This window comes from Hypomesus nipponensis, chromosome 14 (genome assembly GCF_054491055.1).
Source record: "Hypomesus nipponensis isolate SF chromosome 14, ASM5449105v1, whole genome shotgun sequence".
Taxonomy (NCBI): Eukaryota; Metazoa; Chordata; class Actinopteri; order Osmeriformes; family Osmeridae; genus Hypomesus; species Hypomesus nipponensis.
Window position 1 is genome coordinate 21,095,734 of NC_140374.1, and position 14,589 is coordinate 21,110,322.

At 44.3% G+C, this 14,589-nt stretch overlaps 2 protein-coding genes across 2 annotated transcripts; one reads left to right on the forward strand and one right to left on the reverse strand.

The window, feature by feature from the left end:
• Positions 1-40: 40 nt before the first annotated feature.
• Positions 41-3,114, reverse strand: duoxa (dual oxidase maturation factor). The gene is made up of 9 exons (XM_084671961.1): positions 3,002-3,114; positions 2,497-2,606; positions 1,902-2,074; positions 1,685-1,742; positions 1,418-1,552; positions 917-1,124; positions 598-812; positions 284-486; positions 41-173 (listed from the first exon to the last, which is right to left on the reverse strand). Exons 3-8 carry the CDS (start codon positions 2,046-2,048, stop codon positions 308-310), a joined length of 942 nt encoding a protein of 313 aa, XP_084528087.1. The 5' UTR covers positions 2,049-2,074; positions 2,497-2,606; positions 3,002-3,114; the 3' UTR covers positions 41-173; positions 284-307.
• A 1,257-nt stretch (positions 3,115-4,371) lies between these two features.
• duox (dual oxidase) lies at positions 4,372-14,382 on the forward strand. Its single transcript, XM_084672310.1, has 29 exons — positions 4,372-4,456; positions 4,959-5,125; positions 5,433-5,496; positions 5,893-5,986; positions 6,139-6,229; positions 6,408-6,510; positions 6,765-6,937; positions 7,052-7,227; positions 7,358-7,476; positions 7,597-7,734; positions 7,919-8,032; positions 8,232-8,434; positions 8,543-8,728; positions 8,973-9,198; positions 9,320-9,413; positions 9,490-9,665; positions 9,781-9,853; positions 10,232-10,276; positions 10,522-10,700; positions 11,002-11,232; positions 11,581-11,680; positions 11,780-11,829; positions 11,970-12,097; positions 12,274-12,427; positions 12,734-12,966; positions 13,087-13,239; positions 13,326-13,481; positions 13,624-13,752; positions 14,110-14,382. The coding sequence occupies exons 1-29, from the start codon at positions 4,372-4,374 to the stop codon at positions 14,230-14,232; spliced, it is 3,963 nt and encodes a 1,320-aa protein (XP_084528436.1). The 3' UTR covers positions 14,233-14,382.
• The last annotated feature ends 207 nt before the right edge of the window (positions 14,383-14,589 follow it).

The window sequence follows — 14,589 nt, forward strand, 5'->3', positions numbered from 1 at the left end:
CAAATTCATTAATAAACAAACGTAAATGCTATAAAGTTTAGGCTATGTACATTATTCACACCCTTAAATACAGGCTCACAAATGTCATTACACTTGGTCCCTAATAAAGCACAATCTGTGCAGAGGATCTTCAAGTATTGGTGATGTGCAATGGCTGGGTGACCATGTACTTCCTAGAACACAGAGAGTTATTTTTAATGACAGACCAATAAGGAAGTTTCCAACATTTCCTGTCATAATTTTTCATGGCATTTTGGGAGATCAGTCAGAGTCAGAGACTTACAGCAGTTGAACCCAGTAGTTCTTGTCAAAGTCGTACACTGAGGGTCATTTCTTCAAGGAAGCTGGAATTAACATATCCCTTGCCAAAATCAACCTCATTGTCTTCAGAATTATCCATGTCGACACTGAAAACCTCCCTTGTCTTCTCTGGGATCAAACAATCCAACACCACCACCACAACACCAATCACAGCACACAGTACTCCTGGGGAGAGGTTAGAAATGTTTCAACAATAAATATAATATAATAAGAGTCATTTTTCACCGTTTCACTTGACACAGTTTTCTATGTGGCAGTATTTAGGTATTGACATACCTGTGGCAAGTGCCAGCCAAAAAGAATGGCTATAGCCTGTTACTAGGGAGCCTGTCCCTATAGTAAAAGTGCATGAGGGCAAGTTCATGATTGTGGAGAAGGACGCCATGGAGAAGAAGATGAAGGCAGCAGTTGCCATCATCATGTACCCGGCATAGAGAATGACTGGCATAGAGAAGAGGATGTTGGCAACCAGCCAGCAACAGAACGCAGTCCTGTGGAGACAAAAAAGTCATTGCCTGATTATTTCAACATCAACGTACAGCAGCAGTACAGTATGCTGTATGCTTGTGGATCAAAACGAGAATAGCCTTCCTACCAGAGGGTGGCAGAAGCGTAGCGGCCAGAGAATCTGTACTGGTAGATGAGCCCACAGGGGCTGTGGAGGGTGAATTTCTCAGCGATGTAGAGGATGGGGTTGGGTAGGCCCTTTTCCAGGGCCTCTTCGTAATACTTGTCGATGGTATCCTTCCACTCGAACATCTCATTATAGTCTATGGTCTCGTTGAGCTGCATCACAGGATTTCCTGTGAGATAACCATAGATGAAGCTCATGCGTTCCTAAACAACCCTTAACAAATACGGCGACCGTGTAAACTCATGTTTCGATTCAAGGAAATACGAGGCTTGATCAAAGTAATGACCCTCCAATCAAAAAAAAGTTTCTGTACTTGTTGACGTAAGGATGGGGATATTCTACTCGCCAAGTAGACAAAGTTCTCTCTCAACATTATAACATACAGTATATTGAGGCTACTGATAAAAAAAAGAAGATTTTCTGAGATAACCATCTTTCTGTTTCCCCAGTATAGGGACTCACCTTTCAATGTGATGTTGATACCATATAATCCCACATGTAGGCCCACTTCAGCATTCACTTCAGCATTGCTAAAAGACTTGTAGGTGGCATTAGAGACGGTGCTTGCCTCAGCCCAGTCACTGGTAAAGTTTAGTGCTGGGAAGGACCATAAAATTACTAAACAACAATCAACGGGAGGTGAGACTGCATGTCAACCAACCAAACGTTAGTTTGGGTTTGAGGTATTTGCGTTCATAGGTAATAGATACATAACTGAACGGCACTCACCTACTATCACAACGCCGATGAATAAACTTGTGATTATTCGGCACATCCAAAACACCCTCTGAAACAGGGAGAATGCTATAACAGGACGGACGGATAAGTCCGGAAAATCATCTTATTTCAGCCTTCTTAATCATCGATAAAATCATATTTAAAACCTCAAAAGTATTAAAATACATGGTAAGAACCCTATTACGTAATGGACTGCTGTCGCACTCACCGACCTCCCTCGTATGCCTGGAAGTATGAGAAGGAAACTGACTGTGATCACTAGGAAAACCAAAATAATGGTGAGCAGGTGGGTACTAAAGATGAACGAGGTTCTTTGTAGAGGGTAGAATGGGTAAATGTCATTGTAGAAAGTCATCTTTCCTCCAGATCTCACACGTGAAGCTGAAACCAGACAGTATGACAGAGAAGACAGTGTTAGCTTTGGGGGCTCTCAGTTACTTAAAGATTCAGAGATAGGAATTCTCCCTCTATGCGCTGTGGATGTACAATCATTTAATCTGCACAAAATGCAGATGTATCACTTAAAACAAATATAACACATGAACATCAATGATAATTATAGGAAATTGCAGATTATTTAATCACTTGTAGGCTACATGTCAGATCCCTTGATAACGAATCACGAATCTGTAACTGGATACTCTTGAACTCTTGACTTCGTGGCCCCAAATTATTACGTAAAGACCCAATTCGAGTTTGACCAGTATTCTGTTCAAGACTAAAAATTGGTTCAATTAACCATTTAACGGGGTCATGATAAATGCCAGAGTATGGCTATTTTAACATGACAGGTCAATGCTTACCAGATCAGCAGAAGGATGAACAGTGCGAGTAAATCTTACGAGGTCGAAGCTCTTCTTTTTAAAGCTCCACCATCTTCCTTGTGTTACTCATTGTTGCATGGATTGGTATTCTTGGAAAAGAGGTGTGTGAATTAGAGATAACCTTTCCCTCTTTAAGTGGACACGGGACATATCTCAGTTTGTGTCAGGCATGAGATCATCCTCTATTTACTGGAAATTGTATTACTCTAATTTATTTGTCTTGGACATCTGTTCGCTGAATACATTTCATCCTCATAATTGGGTAAGTTACTACTAAATATAGGATATATGGTAGCCTATAACCAAAACAACGTTGTTTTAACAACTATTTGCTAATATGATCACATTTCGCGCACAAACATTTCAGGCTGATGTACAAAAACTGACGATTAAGAGATGCGATTACTCGACACCTCAAGTAGACGCGCTCAATAAAAAATGATTTCCTTTAAATGATCTCGATGCACATTAAAAGTTTCCCTACCGTTCTATTTCCAACGAGAACTCCTCCTCTACTACTCTTGACTGAGCGGGAGACTTGGAAGCCCAACCATCTCTCGCACCAATGGATTTACGTACACGGATCTGGAGTATCCTAAAACTGGTAGTGTTAGCGGCTATTGTTGAAGGTAACTCTGTCCCAATACCTTATTTAATTAAACACCTAGATTTGTTGTTTGGTGACGTAAAAGTGTACACTCTGCTGACAATGGACTGAATATAAAAAATGACTTTTAAAATTCACCTGTACAGATTCCCACTCCAAAGTTACCTGGGAAGTTCAACGGCACGACGGCTGGTATAACAATGTGGCATATCACAGTCGAGGAGCTGTTGGTAAGTTTCCTTCGTTTTGTAAGCAATAACTATTTTAAATATTTCATACTTAAATTATTGCTTGAGAAATGAATTACAATTAACGCACTATTGACATTGACAGTTGGATTTACTGTGTGACTGCAGGTTCTCATCTTGTGCGTCTCCTGCCCGCGCGCTATTCTGACGGCGTTTATCAGCCTGTTAAACAAGTGCCCAATCCACGCAGCCTGAGCAATGTCATCTCCAACGGCCCATCAAGCCTAGCGTCAAAACACAACCGAACTGTCCTCTCCGTGTTTTTTGGTAAGTAGGATATTGCACACACAAATCTTTCCCAAAACAATTCCATGTCTACTTAAGTAAAAATTGCACCGAATGTTACAGAAACTGCCCATAATGTTATCAATGTCGATGTTATCAAGTCAATCGAATTAATTCTTTTATTTCTTTTCAATTCTTACTTATCTGTCTAGGCTACCATGTTATGTTTGAAGTCCTTGACTCAAGACAGCCTGGCTGCCCACCTGAGTTTATGAACATCCCAGTTCCAAAGGGAGATCCTGTCTTTGATCCTACCAACACTGGTGAAGTTAATCTCCCATTCCAGCGAGGTGTCTGGGACAAAGACTCCAGCCAGAGTCCTAACAACCCCCGCACACAGGTAGCCTACTGTTACACAGGTGCACTAGTATCAGTGTCCATTACATTTACATTTAAGAGCAACTTACAGTAAGTACAGGGACATTCCTCCCGAGACAAGTAGGGTGAAGTGCCTTGCCCAAGGACACATTATTTGGCACGGTGGGGAATCGATCCGGCACCCTTCTGATTACAAGCCCAATTCCCTCACCGCTCAGGCACCTGACTCTCCCATTACAGGACATTAACAGAATCCCTTTTATATCCTCATCATGTACAATACAGGTGAACCTAGTGACAGCGTGGATAGATGGGAGCTCCATCTACGGACCCTCCAGTTCGTGGTCAGACACTCTGAGGAAGTTCGAAGGTGGCCTGTTAGTGTCTGAGGGCAACATGCCCAAACGGAGTGGGCAGCATCTCCTCATGTGGAGTGCACCAGACCCTTCAACAGGAGAACACCACCCTCACGGGCTCTATGGTAAAACTCAGTCTTTACACACGTTGACACTGAAAATTTACTGTTTCAAATCCGTAACATGGAATGAATTGGTGTATAGATCTGTGTTACCAAATATACTGAAGAAACAAATATCCCTCGGAGAGACACAAAGCGATGAGAGCAACAAGCCGTGCGCTATGCATCTGTATGTTGTGGATGGATTGTTATCTTGAGAACTGCAAATCCTCCACACGTTGCAGCACAGAGAATGGAGTTTGACTGTTAGGAAAGCAGTACTTCCTGAACTTTGTTTTTGTCATGGGCGGTGAAGTCTCTCTCTCTGTGTTGACACCTGGGAGAGAACCACTGTCGAATCTTCAAAACAAACACACAAACATGACTCAATCAGTGATCTTCCATGCACAGTGATCCTGTGCATTTCAGGCACGTTCGTTTCGGACAGTGTTTTGTAGAACCTCAAGAAAGGTTTTCCTATCCTAGACTTGTAAGGAAATGGTTTGTGTCTTTGTTTAATTTCCAGAGTTGGGAAATGCCTGGGCCAACGAAAATCTGTTCACAGTGGCTGAGGGGATTATCTGGTTTCGCTTCCACAATTACCTGGCTTCCCAACTGCATGAGAAAAACCCGACGTGGTCAGATGAAGACCTGTTTCAAAACGCCAGAAAAACTGTTGTGGCCAAGTTCCAGGTACAAGGACAATTCTCTTTTAATCCATTTTCTAGCCAGGTGTTCATTTAATTTAGGCCCTGAAAAGAGTGGCGTTGCATCACCACCAGGTGGTTGTGATGGATGAAATGGTTTTAGTTTAAGGCTGAGTGTGTCAACTGTCACTGAGCTTAGAGCGGAACACTGCCTACATTCCAGTCAATTAAAGTATCTTGTCAATAACAATAGTGTTATTGTTAACTGGTTATTTCACATATAATTGATTTGTTATTTGGAAAAAAAACATCAGGATTTGTTTGTTTTTTTAATAATTTTGCATCTCCAACAGAATATTGCCCTTTATGAATGGCTACCTGGATACCTGGGAAACAAGACCTTACCTTCATATCCAGGTGAGAGAGAAGAGTGGGTTAGTGTGTATGCACATGACTGAGAATGTGAGGGAGCAAGGTAATGCACTGGTGACCACAAGACAGCCGTTGTTAGGTGAGCTACCTCTTGTGGTGTTGTCCAAAAACACTGCTCAGCAGCAGAGTGGCCAGGTGTTCTGTTGAATCAGCAGTTTCAGTTCAAGTAGGTTGGTGGAACATGAGCCGGAAGAAGAAAAATCAGATCAGGTTTATTCTACTGTCATGAATCACATTACGTAATAGCTTCTTGGCAATTCCCAGACAATATAAAAATATATTTCCTGTACCGGATTAATTGTGATTCACATGTAACAAATGGTATCATCCAGCTTTTTATAGTTATATTATAGGGTGTGTTTTTTTATGACATATACATAGGCTACCAGAAGTTTGTAGACCCGGGGATCTCCCCTGAGTTCCAGGCTGCTGTCAGCTATGCCTCCACTATGGTGCCCCCTGGTGTCTACATGAGGTAACATCCGGCCACGACTTCACATCAATCTACAACTGTTGGGTGGATTTTCTATTTTCAACAGAATGTCCCAAAGTCTGCATATATTTTTCAGTGGTTTTATACTATAACAGCACGTATTAATGAATGTTTCATCCATTCCTGCGGAGCAGAAACAGAACCTGCCACTTTCGCAACTTTGTCAACGTCGACGGGAGCTCATCACCAGCGCTGCGCATGTGCAACAGTTTTTGGAAGCGTCAGGTAAAAGCATTTTAAAATATACATGACCACTGTGTATAGTACAACAGTGCACGGATATATTGCATGTATGAAAGGTTTTGTCGTGTAATACACTTGTCAATTCAAGAGAAGTTTACAGTATTTATACACAGATACTTATGGTTTATTAATTCAATAACTAAATAAAACTGTATTCTAGAGCCCCAACTTGGAATCAAGCCAGGACGTGGATGATCTCATCATGGGCATGGCGTCCCAGATTGCGGAGAGAGAAGACAACGTCATTGTGGAGGACTTAAGGGGTAAATTGAACTTTCGGTATTTATTTCCTGTGTGAACATGACATATCCAACATTACATTAAGTAGACGCTCTTATCCAGAGCGACTTACAGTCAGTACAGGGACATTCCCCCCGAGGCACGTATAGTGAAGTGCCTTGCCCAAGGACACAACGTCATGGCCGGGAATCGAACCGGCAACCTTCTGATTAATAGCATGATTCCCTAACCGCTCAGCCATCTGACATCCGTGTGGTTCTTCCATGTCCCTCACCAGACTACATGTATGGCCCCCTGAGGTTCTCACGCTCAGATCTAGTGGCTCTGACCGTCCAGCGAGGCAGAGACCATGGCCTCCCAACCTACACCCAGGTCAGAGAGGCCTTGGGCCATGCTCCGGTGCTGGCCTGGGCAGACATTAACCCAGAGCTCAACAGAACACATCCTGAGGTAACACAGAACTAGAGGGCCTCGAAGCACTAACCGTTAGCAGATGGATAAAACTACGATGATTTGTGACTCAACTTAAATCAAAGAACGTTTTTTGTTTCGATGCTTTCACAGTTGTTCAGAGATCTGGCAGACCTATATGGGGACGATATTTCTAAACTGGAGTTGTTCCCCGGCGGTCTGCTGGAGTCTGTCGGTGGTCCGGGTCCAGTTTTCACCTCCATCATCTTGGACCAGTTCGAGCGTATCAGAAATGGTGATCGATTCTGGTTTGAGAACAGGCAGAATGGGTAAAAATAACATGAGAACAGCAAGCTAGAGTGTGTTTCATAATCTTAATAATTGATTACGGCATGGAAAAATGCAATCTTCATCAGACCATGAGCAACCATTCATCCATGTTTGGTGTGTTTGTCATAGCTTGTTCGATGATGAGGAAATCCAGAACATCCGAAAGACCAGCTTTTCTGACATCCTTCAATTAGTCACCAGCGCAGAATCTGAGGACGTGCAGAAGGAAGTGTTCTTCTGGAAGGAGGGTAAATTCTTTCAAGATTGGTATATGAAATCACATGTGTGGTGTATCATATGAAGGTGTGACTGGGCTGAGGGATTGCGTCATGAGCTGAGTGTATGAGATGTCCGCCTTTGACCCGCAGGTGACCCCTGTCCACAACCAGCACAAGTTAATGCCTCTGACCTCCACCCCTGCACCAAAGTTACCACGCTCAACTACTTTGATGGACACAAAGTGGGCTTCGGTGTCACCGTTGTTGTATTATTTCTTTTCCCTGTTGGTCAGTGTACCTTCTTGATGATGGCAGTTCTGTTGAAATGTTATAATTTAACCTTATTGCTGGATGTCTGTTTGGTCGGGATCACTGATAAGTGCATAGCAGGTTGTAATAATATGATTATTTCATTATAATGTAGTATTATTACAATGCATGATATTATGCTGACATGTTTCCTTCTTTATAGTGAGCTTTCTAATGGCCTATGCAGTGGCCGGTTTCCGCAATAACAAATATAAGAAGTTCCAGAGGAGAGGCAGGGCTGCTGAGGGAGCAGAGGAGCCCGCTGTGGGACTCAATGGTGTGTTCACGGGTGTCCAACAGAAGACACAGTCCTATCATCACCTACATCCACCATCCACTCCGCTATCTAACTTGCTGCATTCCCACACTTTCAATGGCCCAGTTACATTTGTTTGTTGACGTGCAATCTAATGCTCTTCCGCTGAGCTCGACCCATCCCAGCTTACAACGTTACTCTGTCTCTCTCTGTCCCGTAGCGTGTGAGTGGCAGGGCCCAAAGAAGCCTCTGCGCCCAGTCAGTGTGCACCTGGACGAGAGGAAGAGGCTGCAGATGTTTGACGGCGTTGGGCCTGCCCTTCGCTGTCTCAGTCTAGGAGCCCAGACCAGCCTGGACGTCCTTCTGGCTGACGATCGATCACGCAGAGCTCTGCTCCTCAAAGTCCCCAAGGAATACGATCTGGTGAGTGCCGTCAGAGACAGCAAACAGGAGGCATCCTCACCTTGGAACTGTTGAAAAACCACGTTACTCTTCTCAAGGTGAATCAACTTCCTTTTCCTAATGCTGCAGGTGTTGTTTTTTGACGATGAGTTCAAGCGGACGGAGTTTGTTAATCACCTGCGCTCTGAGGGGACAAACAGTGACAGACAGATGACAGTGACAGAGACAAGTGAGAAGGAACTTCTTAGAGAGGCCGTAACCAAAGAGCAGAGAGCTCAAATAGTGGAGACCTTCATCCGACATGCCTTTTCCACGGTAATAGTGCTCATATTCTATTATATGACTGTCATATAATCATATGATTTTATAATAGTCATATATTAACCAAGTTAGGCTAGAACTCAATCCAAAGGAGATAGACTTCCATGGAGTTGCTTCTGGTCACGATAATTACATAAGTGACTCATCTCGGTTGGCACCAGTTTCCATCCTACGTGACAATCAGTATAAACAGAGTTGACTCAAAATCAAGACTGATGATTACATTTGGGTTGGGTAGGTCCTGGAGATTGACAGGTGTGATGCTGGTGATGTGAGAGGCACGTCCAGTAGAAAGACCAGGGAGGTGCTGCAATGTGAACTGACAGGAACTGAGTTTGCTGACACCCTCGGACTCAAACCCGATTCACTCTTTGTGGACTCCATGTTCACGCTGGCCGACAAAGATGGCAATGGCTACCTTTCTTTCCAAGAGTTCCTCGATGTCATTGTCATATTCATGAAAGGTAATCCCAGTGGATTTCAAACACATTAACGTCAATGCCATTCACTTTGAAGCATGCCCTCTGTTCGGTAGCATGTTACGACATGATGATATGAGTGTCTTCATCCTGTCTGTATACACAGGGTCCCCAGAGGAAAAATCCAAACTGATGTTCTCAATGCATGACATTGACGGAAACGGCTTCTTGTCTAGAGAGGCGTTTTCCAGACTACTCAGGTTAGCCACTCAGGTTATAACATCCCATCACACCTGCGGTTTTCCCGCTCTAACTCAGCTCACCTGTGTGCTGCAGGTCCTTCATTGAGATCTCAAGCGGTGCCCTTAGCAAGAGCAAGGCAGAGGAGGCTATCGACGCCATGCTGGAGGCTGCAGGCTTCAACAATAAGGCGCACATTACCTGGGAAGACTTTCACTTCCTGCTGAGGGACCACGAGAAAGAGCTGCAGTTTGCTCAGCTCAACATCAAAGGTAATGAAGGACAGGGGGCAAATGGAAGACCTGAAATGAGTCCTGCATTTTTTTTTTCTACTCCGCTGCATTTCTTTCAGCCCATGTACTGTACGTTGGCTTGTTGTGGCTGCAGGTATGGAGATGCAGAAGAAGAAAAAGATGAGTCGGGACCAGCGGGTGTCCTTCATCGTCCCTGCGAAAGACGGGTAAGTGGGGGTCAGGGGGCTGAGCGGTTAGGGAATCGGGCCATTAATCAGAAGGTTGCCGGTTCGATTCCTGGCCGTGGAAAATGACGTGCGTCCTTGGGCAAGGCACTTCACCCTACTTGCCTCAGGGAGAACGTCCCTGTACTTATTGTAAGTCGCTCTGGATAAGAGCGTCTGCTAAATATGTAAACGTAAATGTAGGTAAGAGAACGCGGGGAAACAGAGAGAGGCTCGGCCACGGGAACTTCCCCAAGTTCCTTGGCTTCTTTACAACCATTTCCAAATCAGAAGGCCATCCAAGTCTGTTGGTGTATTTAACGATCTTATCATCTGCACCTTCAGTGCAGCTGAAGGGGACCTGCAGCTGGGCTTCAGCAGCATGGAGAATGAGGGATCGGAACTTCGCAAACGACACGGGAAAAAGTAGGTTTTTGCTCATTTGTTTTTGTGGTTCACCACAAAAGTGTGATGTAAGTGTGATGCAACCTGCCCTCTGTGTGACCTGACATTTCATTGTCTTTGAGCCTTTCAAATATGAGGGTTATTGTATGCATGGTGTTTTTATCAAACATTAACTTTATCACCACTTAATTTCCATTTTCATTTTTCGTCTTCTTTATGGGAAGCAAACCAACTGTAAAGCACTACCTGTACTCTCCTTATCCTAGGCCAAGCAACCATCACCCGAAGGTCTATGTTAAACCCAAGAGGGACAAATACAACAGGAATCCAATTCAAAATAAAATCCAGCAGTTCAAGCGTTTTGTTGAGAACTACCGTCGCCATATTGTCTGTTCCACTATCGTCTATGGCATCACTGCTGGGCTGGCTCTGGAGAGATGCTATTGTGAGTTCTGGTGCTCATTTCCCTCCCCTCCCCCCCCCCCCCCCCACCCCCTCATAAACCTGTCAAGGACTGTTAATGTTATGAGGGTTACCTGCTCCAAGGCATTGACAAGCCATTCCCTCATACAACGGGTAATGCATGTTTGCCCCACAAAAGCATCTACTATTTGTTAAGTATTTCAATTTTTAGAAGTAACTAAACCTCAAATTGAATTTGAGTGAACTGCTTGAGCCTGCTTGAGAGCCAGCTTGAGAGTAATACCCGTGGACTAACATATACAAACCACTAGTTCTGTGTTTAGACTATGGTTTTCAGGCCAACTCGTCCGGGTTCCCAGAGACCTCGGTGGTGGGCATCATGGTGTCCCGAGGTTCTGCCGCCGCCATCTCCTTCCTGTTCCCCTACATGCTGCTGACTGTCTGCCGGAACCTCATCACCATGTTCCGGGAGACTTTCCTCAACCGCTACATCCCCTTTGACGCTGCCATCGATTTCCACCGCTTCATGGCCATGTCAGCCATCGTCCTCACAGGTAAGGAGGAGGCTCGCTGCCTGAAGACGTGGATGATGGGAAGGGTCTTTTTATGTTTGTTATAGGTACACTATATATATATATATATATATATATATATATATATATATATACTGTCTCCAGAAGGTTTTCGGAACATTTCACATTGAGAATATTTTATTGTGTTTTATTTTTTACATTACACACTAAATTAGCCATCATTACAAGGTGAAAACGTGTTTTTAAATATACATTTTGGTAATCCTTTATTTACGTGCCTATTCATACCCTTCAGTTTGGCAGATAGATGTAGATTACTGATTACCGTTCTGAAGCCACTCTATACTTCCTTGTCTCCTTTCTTTTAAGTTGCTCACAGTCTGGGTCATGTGGTCAATGTCTACATATTCTCTATCAGTGAACTCAGCATCTTGGCCTGTCTTTTCCCCAAGATCCTTTCTAACAACGGGTAATGTCTTCATATTCTAACAGTTATAGTTTTCATTGAATGATCATTTCATGCTTTTCCTGATGTGGATCATATTTTTTAAATGTTTACTATTTTCAGGTCTGAACTTCCTATGCCCTGGACATGGTGGTTCTTTCAGACTGTCCCAGGTACTCCGGAGAATAAACCAAAACAAATCTCAAAAACGTAACGTTGTAGCACAGAAAGTGAAGGATTCCATCATGGTTGCATCTTTTCCTGTTTCAGGCATCACAGGCATTCTGCTTCTCTTCATTCTTTCCTGTTTCAGGCATCACAGGCATTCTGCTTCTCCTCATCTTTGCCTTCATGTACGTGTTCGCCTCCTTCTACTTCCGACGAATCAGCTTCCAGGGATTCTGGCTCACGCACAACCTCTACGTGCTTGTGTACATTCTGGTGAGCACCACCCCCACCCCTTCCATCTGTCACTGTGTATACAAATAAATAAATAAACCCCACATGCAAACCATTGTGGTGTTGCGCTGTTAACATCGTGTGGTGGATCCTACCTGCGGGGACTAACGGTGGTCCCACAGTAGACTGAGTCTTGGCTGTGTGCTCCTCCAAAACAGACGGTCATCCATGGCAGCTTCGCCCTCCTCCAGGAGCCCCGCTTCCACATCTACCTGATCCCCCCCGCTCTACTCTTCCTGCTGGACAAGCTGGTCAGCCTGAACAGGAAGAAGGTGGAGATCCCTGTAGTGAAGGCTGAGCTGCTGCCTTCAGGTACCCCCGCTTCTCCCAGCCAATCAAAGCTTAGCATAGGACTACGGTAGAGACTACACCTCACCAAAAGACTTCTGTTGTAGTTGGATATTTGATGCGTGTTCTTATTATTATTGACGTTAACAAATTGTCAGTTTCTGTCCCACACACAGCCATCTAATTCCACAGTTATCATTATTATGATCATCAACATCATCCTGTTCATCTTCATAATAATTCACATCAGAGAGGGTTATCTTCTTCCGGTTCACAGTGTTTAGTAACATCACGTGTTGGTTTCACCGGTCCGTGACTGCTTCTCTGCAGGAGTGACGTATCTGGAGTTCAAGCGTCCGCTGGGTTTCGTGTACCGCTCAGGCCAGTGGGTCCGTGTAGCCTGCCTGTCGCTGGCCACAGACGAGTACCACCCCTTCACCCTGACTTCAGCCCCACACGAGAAGACCCTCAGCCTGCACATTCGCGCTGTGGGGCCCTGGACGAGCCGACTCAGAGAGCTCTACACTCCAGAGAGCCTTGCAGAGCTGGGCACCTATCCAAAGGTATGTCAGCACCTGTTTGTGTCTGTGTGTGGGTGTTGATGGGTGTTTGTGTGCATTTGTGTGTGGGTGTATTTGCTGTGTGAAAGCTAAGCTGTTCTGACTGTTTGATGACACCTCCAGCTGTACCTGGACGGCCCGTTTGGAGAAGGCCACCAGGAGTGGGCAGACTTTGAGGTGTCTGTTCTGGTCGGGGGAGGAATTGGAGTTACCCCCTTCGCCTCCATTCTAAAGGACCTTGTGTCCTCAAACAAGTCTAAGATTCAGTGTAAAAAGGTACAGTGCCCTGAAACACATCTTTACCTGATCCCTGTATGCCATCTCATGTCACACTAATCACCACAATGACTGATGTGTTGAAGGTCTACTTCATCTGGGTCACACGAACACAGCGCCAGTTTGAGTGGGTGTCTGACATCATCAAGGAAGTAGAGGAAAAGGACACTCTGGACCTCGTGTCGGTCCACACCTACATCACACAGCTGCCTGAGAAGTTCGACCTTCGCACCACCATGCTGGTGACTGACAGGAAATTTTATTTGAGCAAACAGAGTTGATTTGAGTCTTCTCGGTGGAGGAACTGTGGTCTGTACAGTGTGTACCTGTCACGTAAAGTAACGTGTGTGTTTTTGTGTGTCTTTATGTGCGATGCGACTGCAGTATGTGTGCGAACGTCACTTCCAGAAAGTGCGGAACCAGAGTCTGTTCACCGGCCTTCGGTCTGTTACTCACTTTGGTCGTCCCCCATTCGTGCCCTTCTTCAACTCGCTACAGGAAGTTCATCCTGAGGTAAGGGTGACTCCTCCCTCTCCATGCATGTCACTTCCTGCTCTGTCACTTCCTGCTTTGCAGCACCTCAGAGCATTCCTCTGCGTCCTTCTATCTATAGACTAGTGAAATCATGTGGGGTGGTGCTGGTGGTGTTTGTGATTGGCTGGCAGGTGGCATGTGACTCTGTATAACTCCATCAACTCGGTGTCTCACGGTGTATGCGAGAGACTTGAGCACTTTATATAAATGATTGAAAACATTAAATAAAATGAATGAATGGGGGGAGGGGGGGGGTCGCGACCCACCAGGGCTATCTAGATATAGCAAGATGGTTGAAAGTTGGACAGAATAGTTTTCTTCTTCTCCTCCCTGAAGGTGGTTAAAATGGGTGTGTTTAGCTGTGGACCTCCTGGACTGACCAAGAACGTGGAGAAGGCTTGCCAGCAGATGAACAAGAGAGACCAGGCCCACTTCATCCATCACTATGAGAACTTCTAGCCTGCCCTCACTGTCAAACAGTCCCCTTTTTTCAGATTTTTTCAATTTTTTATAGATGTGCCAGAATATTTTTATGCTTAGCATACATATAGTAATCATAGTATGTGGTATATGCGGATTAATTAAATTTAAAATAAATTTGAATTGTGATATACAGTAATTGTTAATGTATGCATTGTCATCTATAATTATGTGTACAAACAAATACAGAATTTAAAAGTCACATCCATAAGTCTCTTAGTTTTTTCTTGAACTGGGTCATAAAATATTACTGTAAGTATGAAGATGTGTGTTTAGAGTTTGGAGGAAAAACAGTACACATTCAAGAAATGTGTCTTAGCAATTGAGAAAAACTGT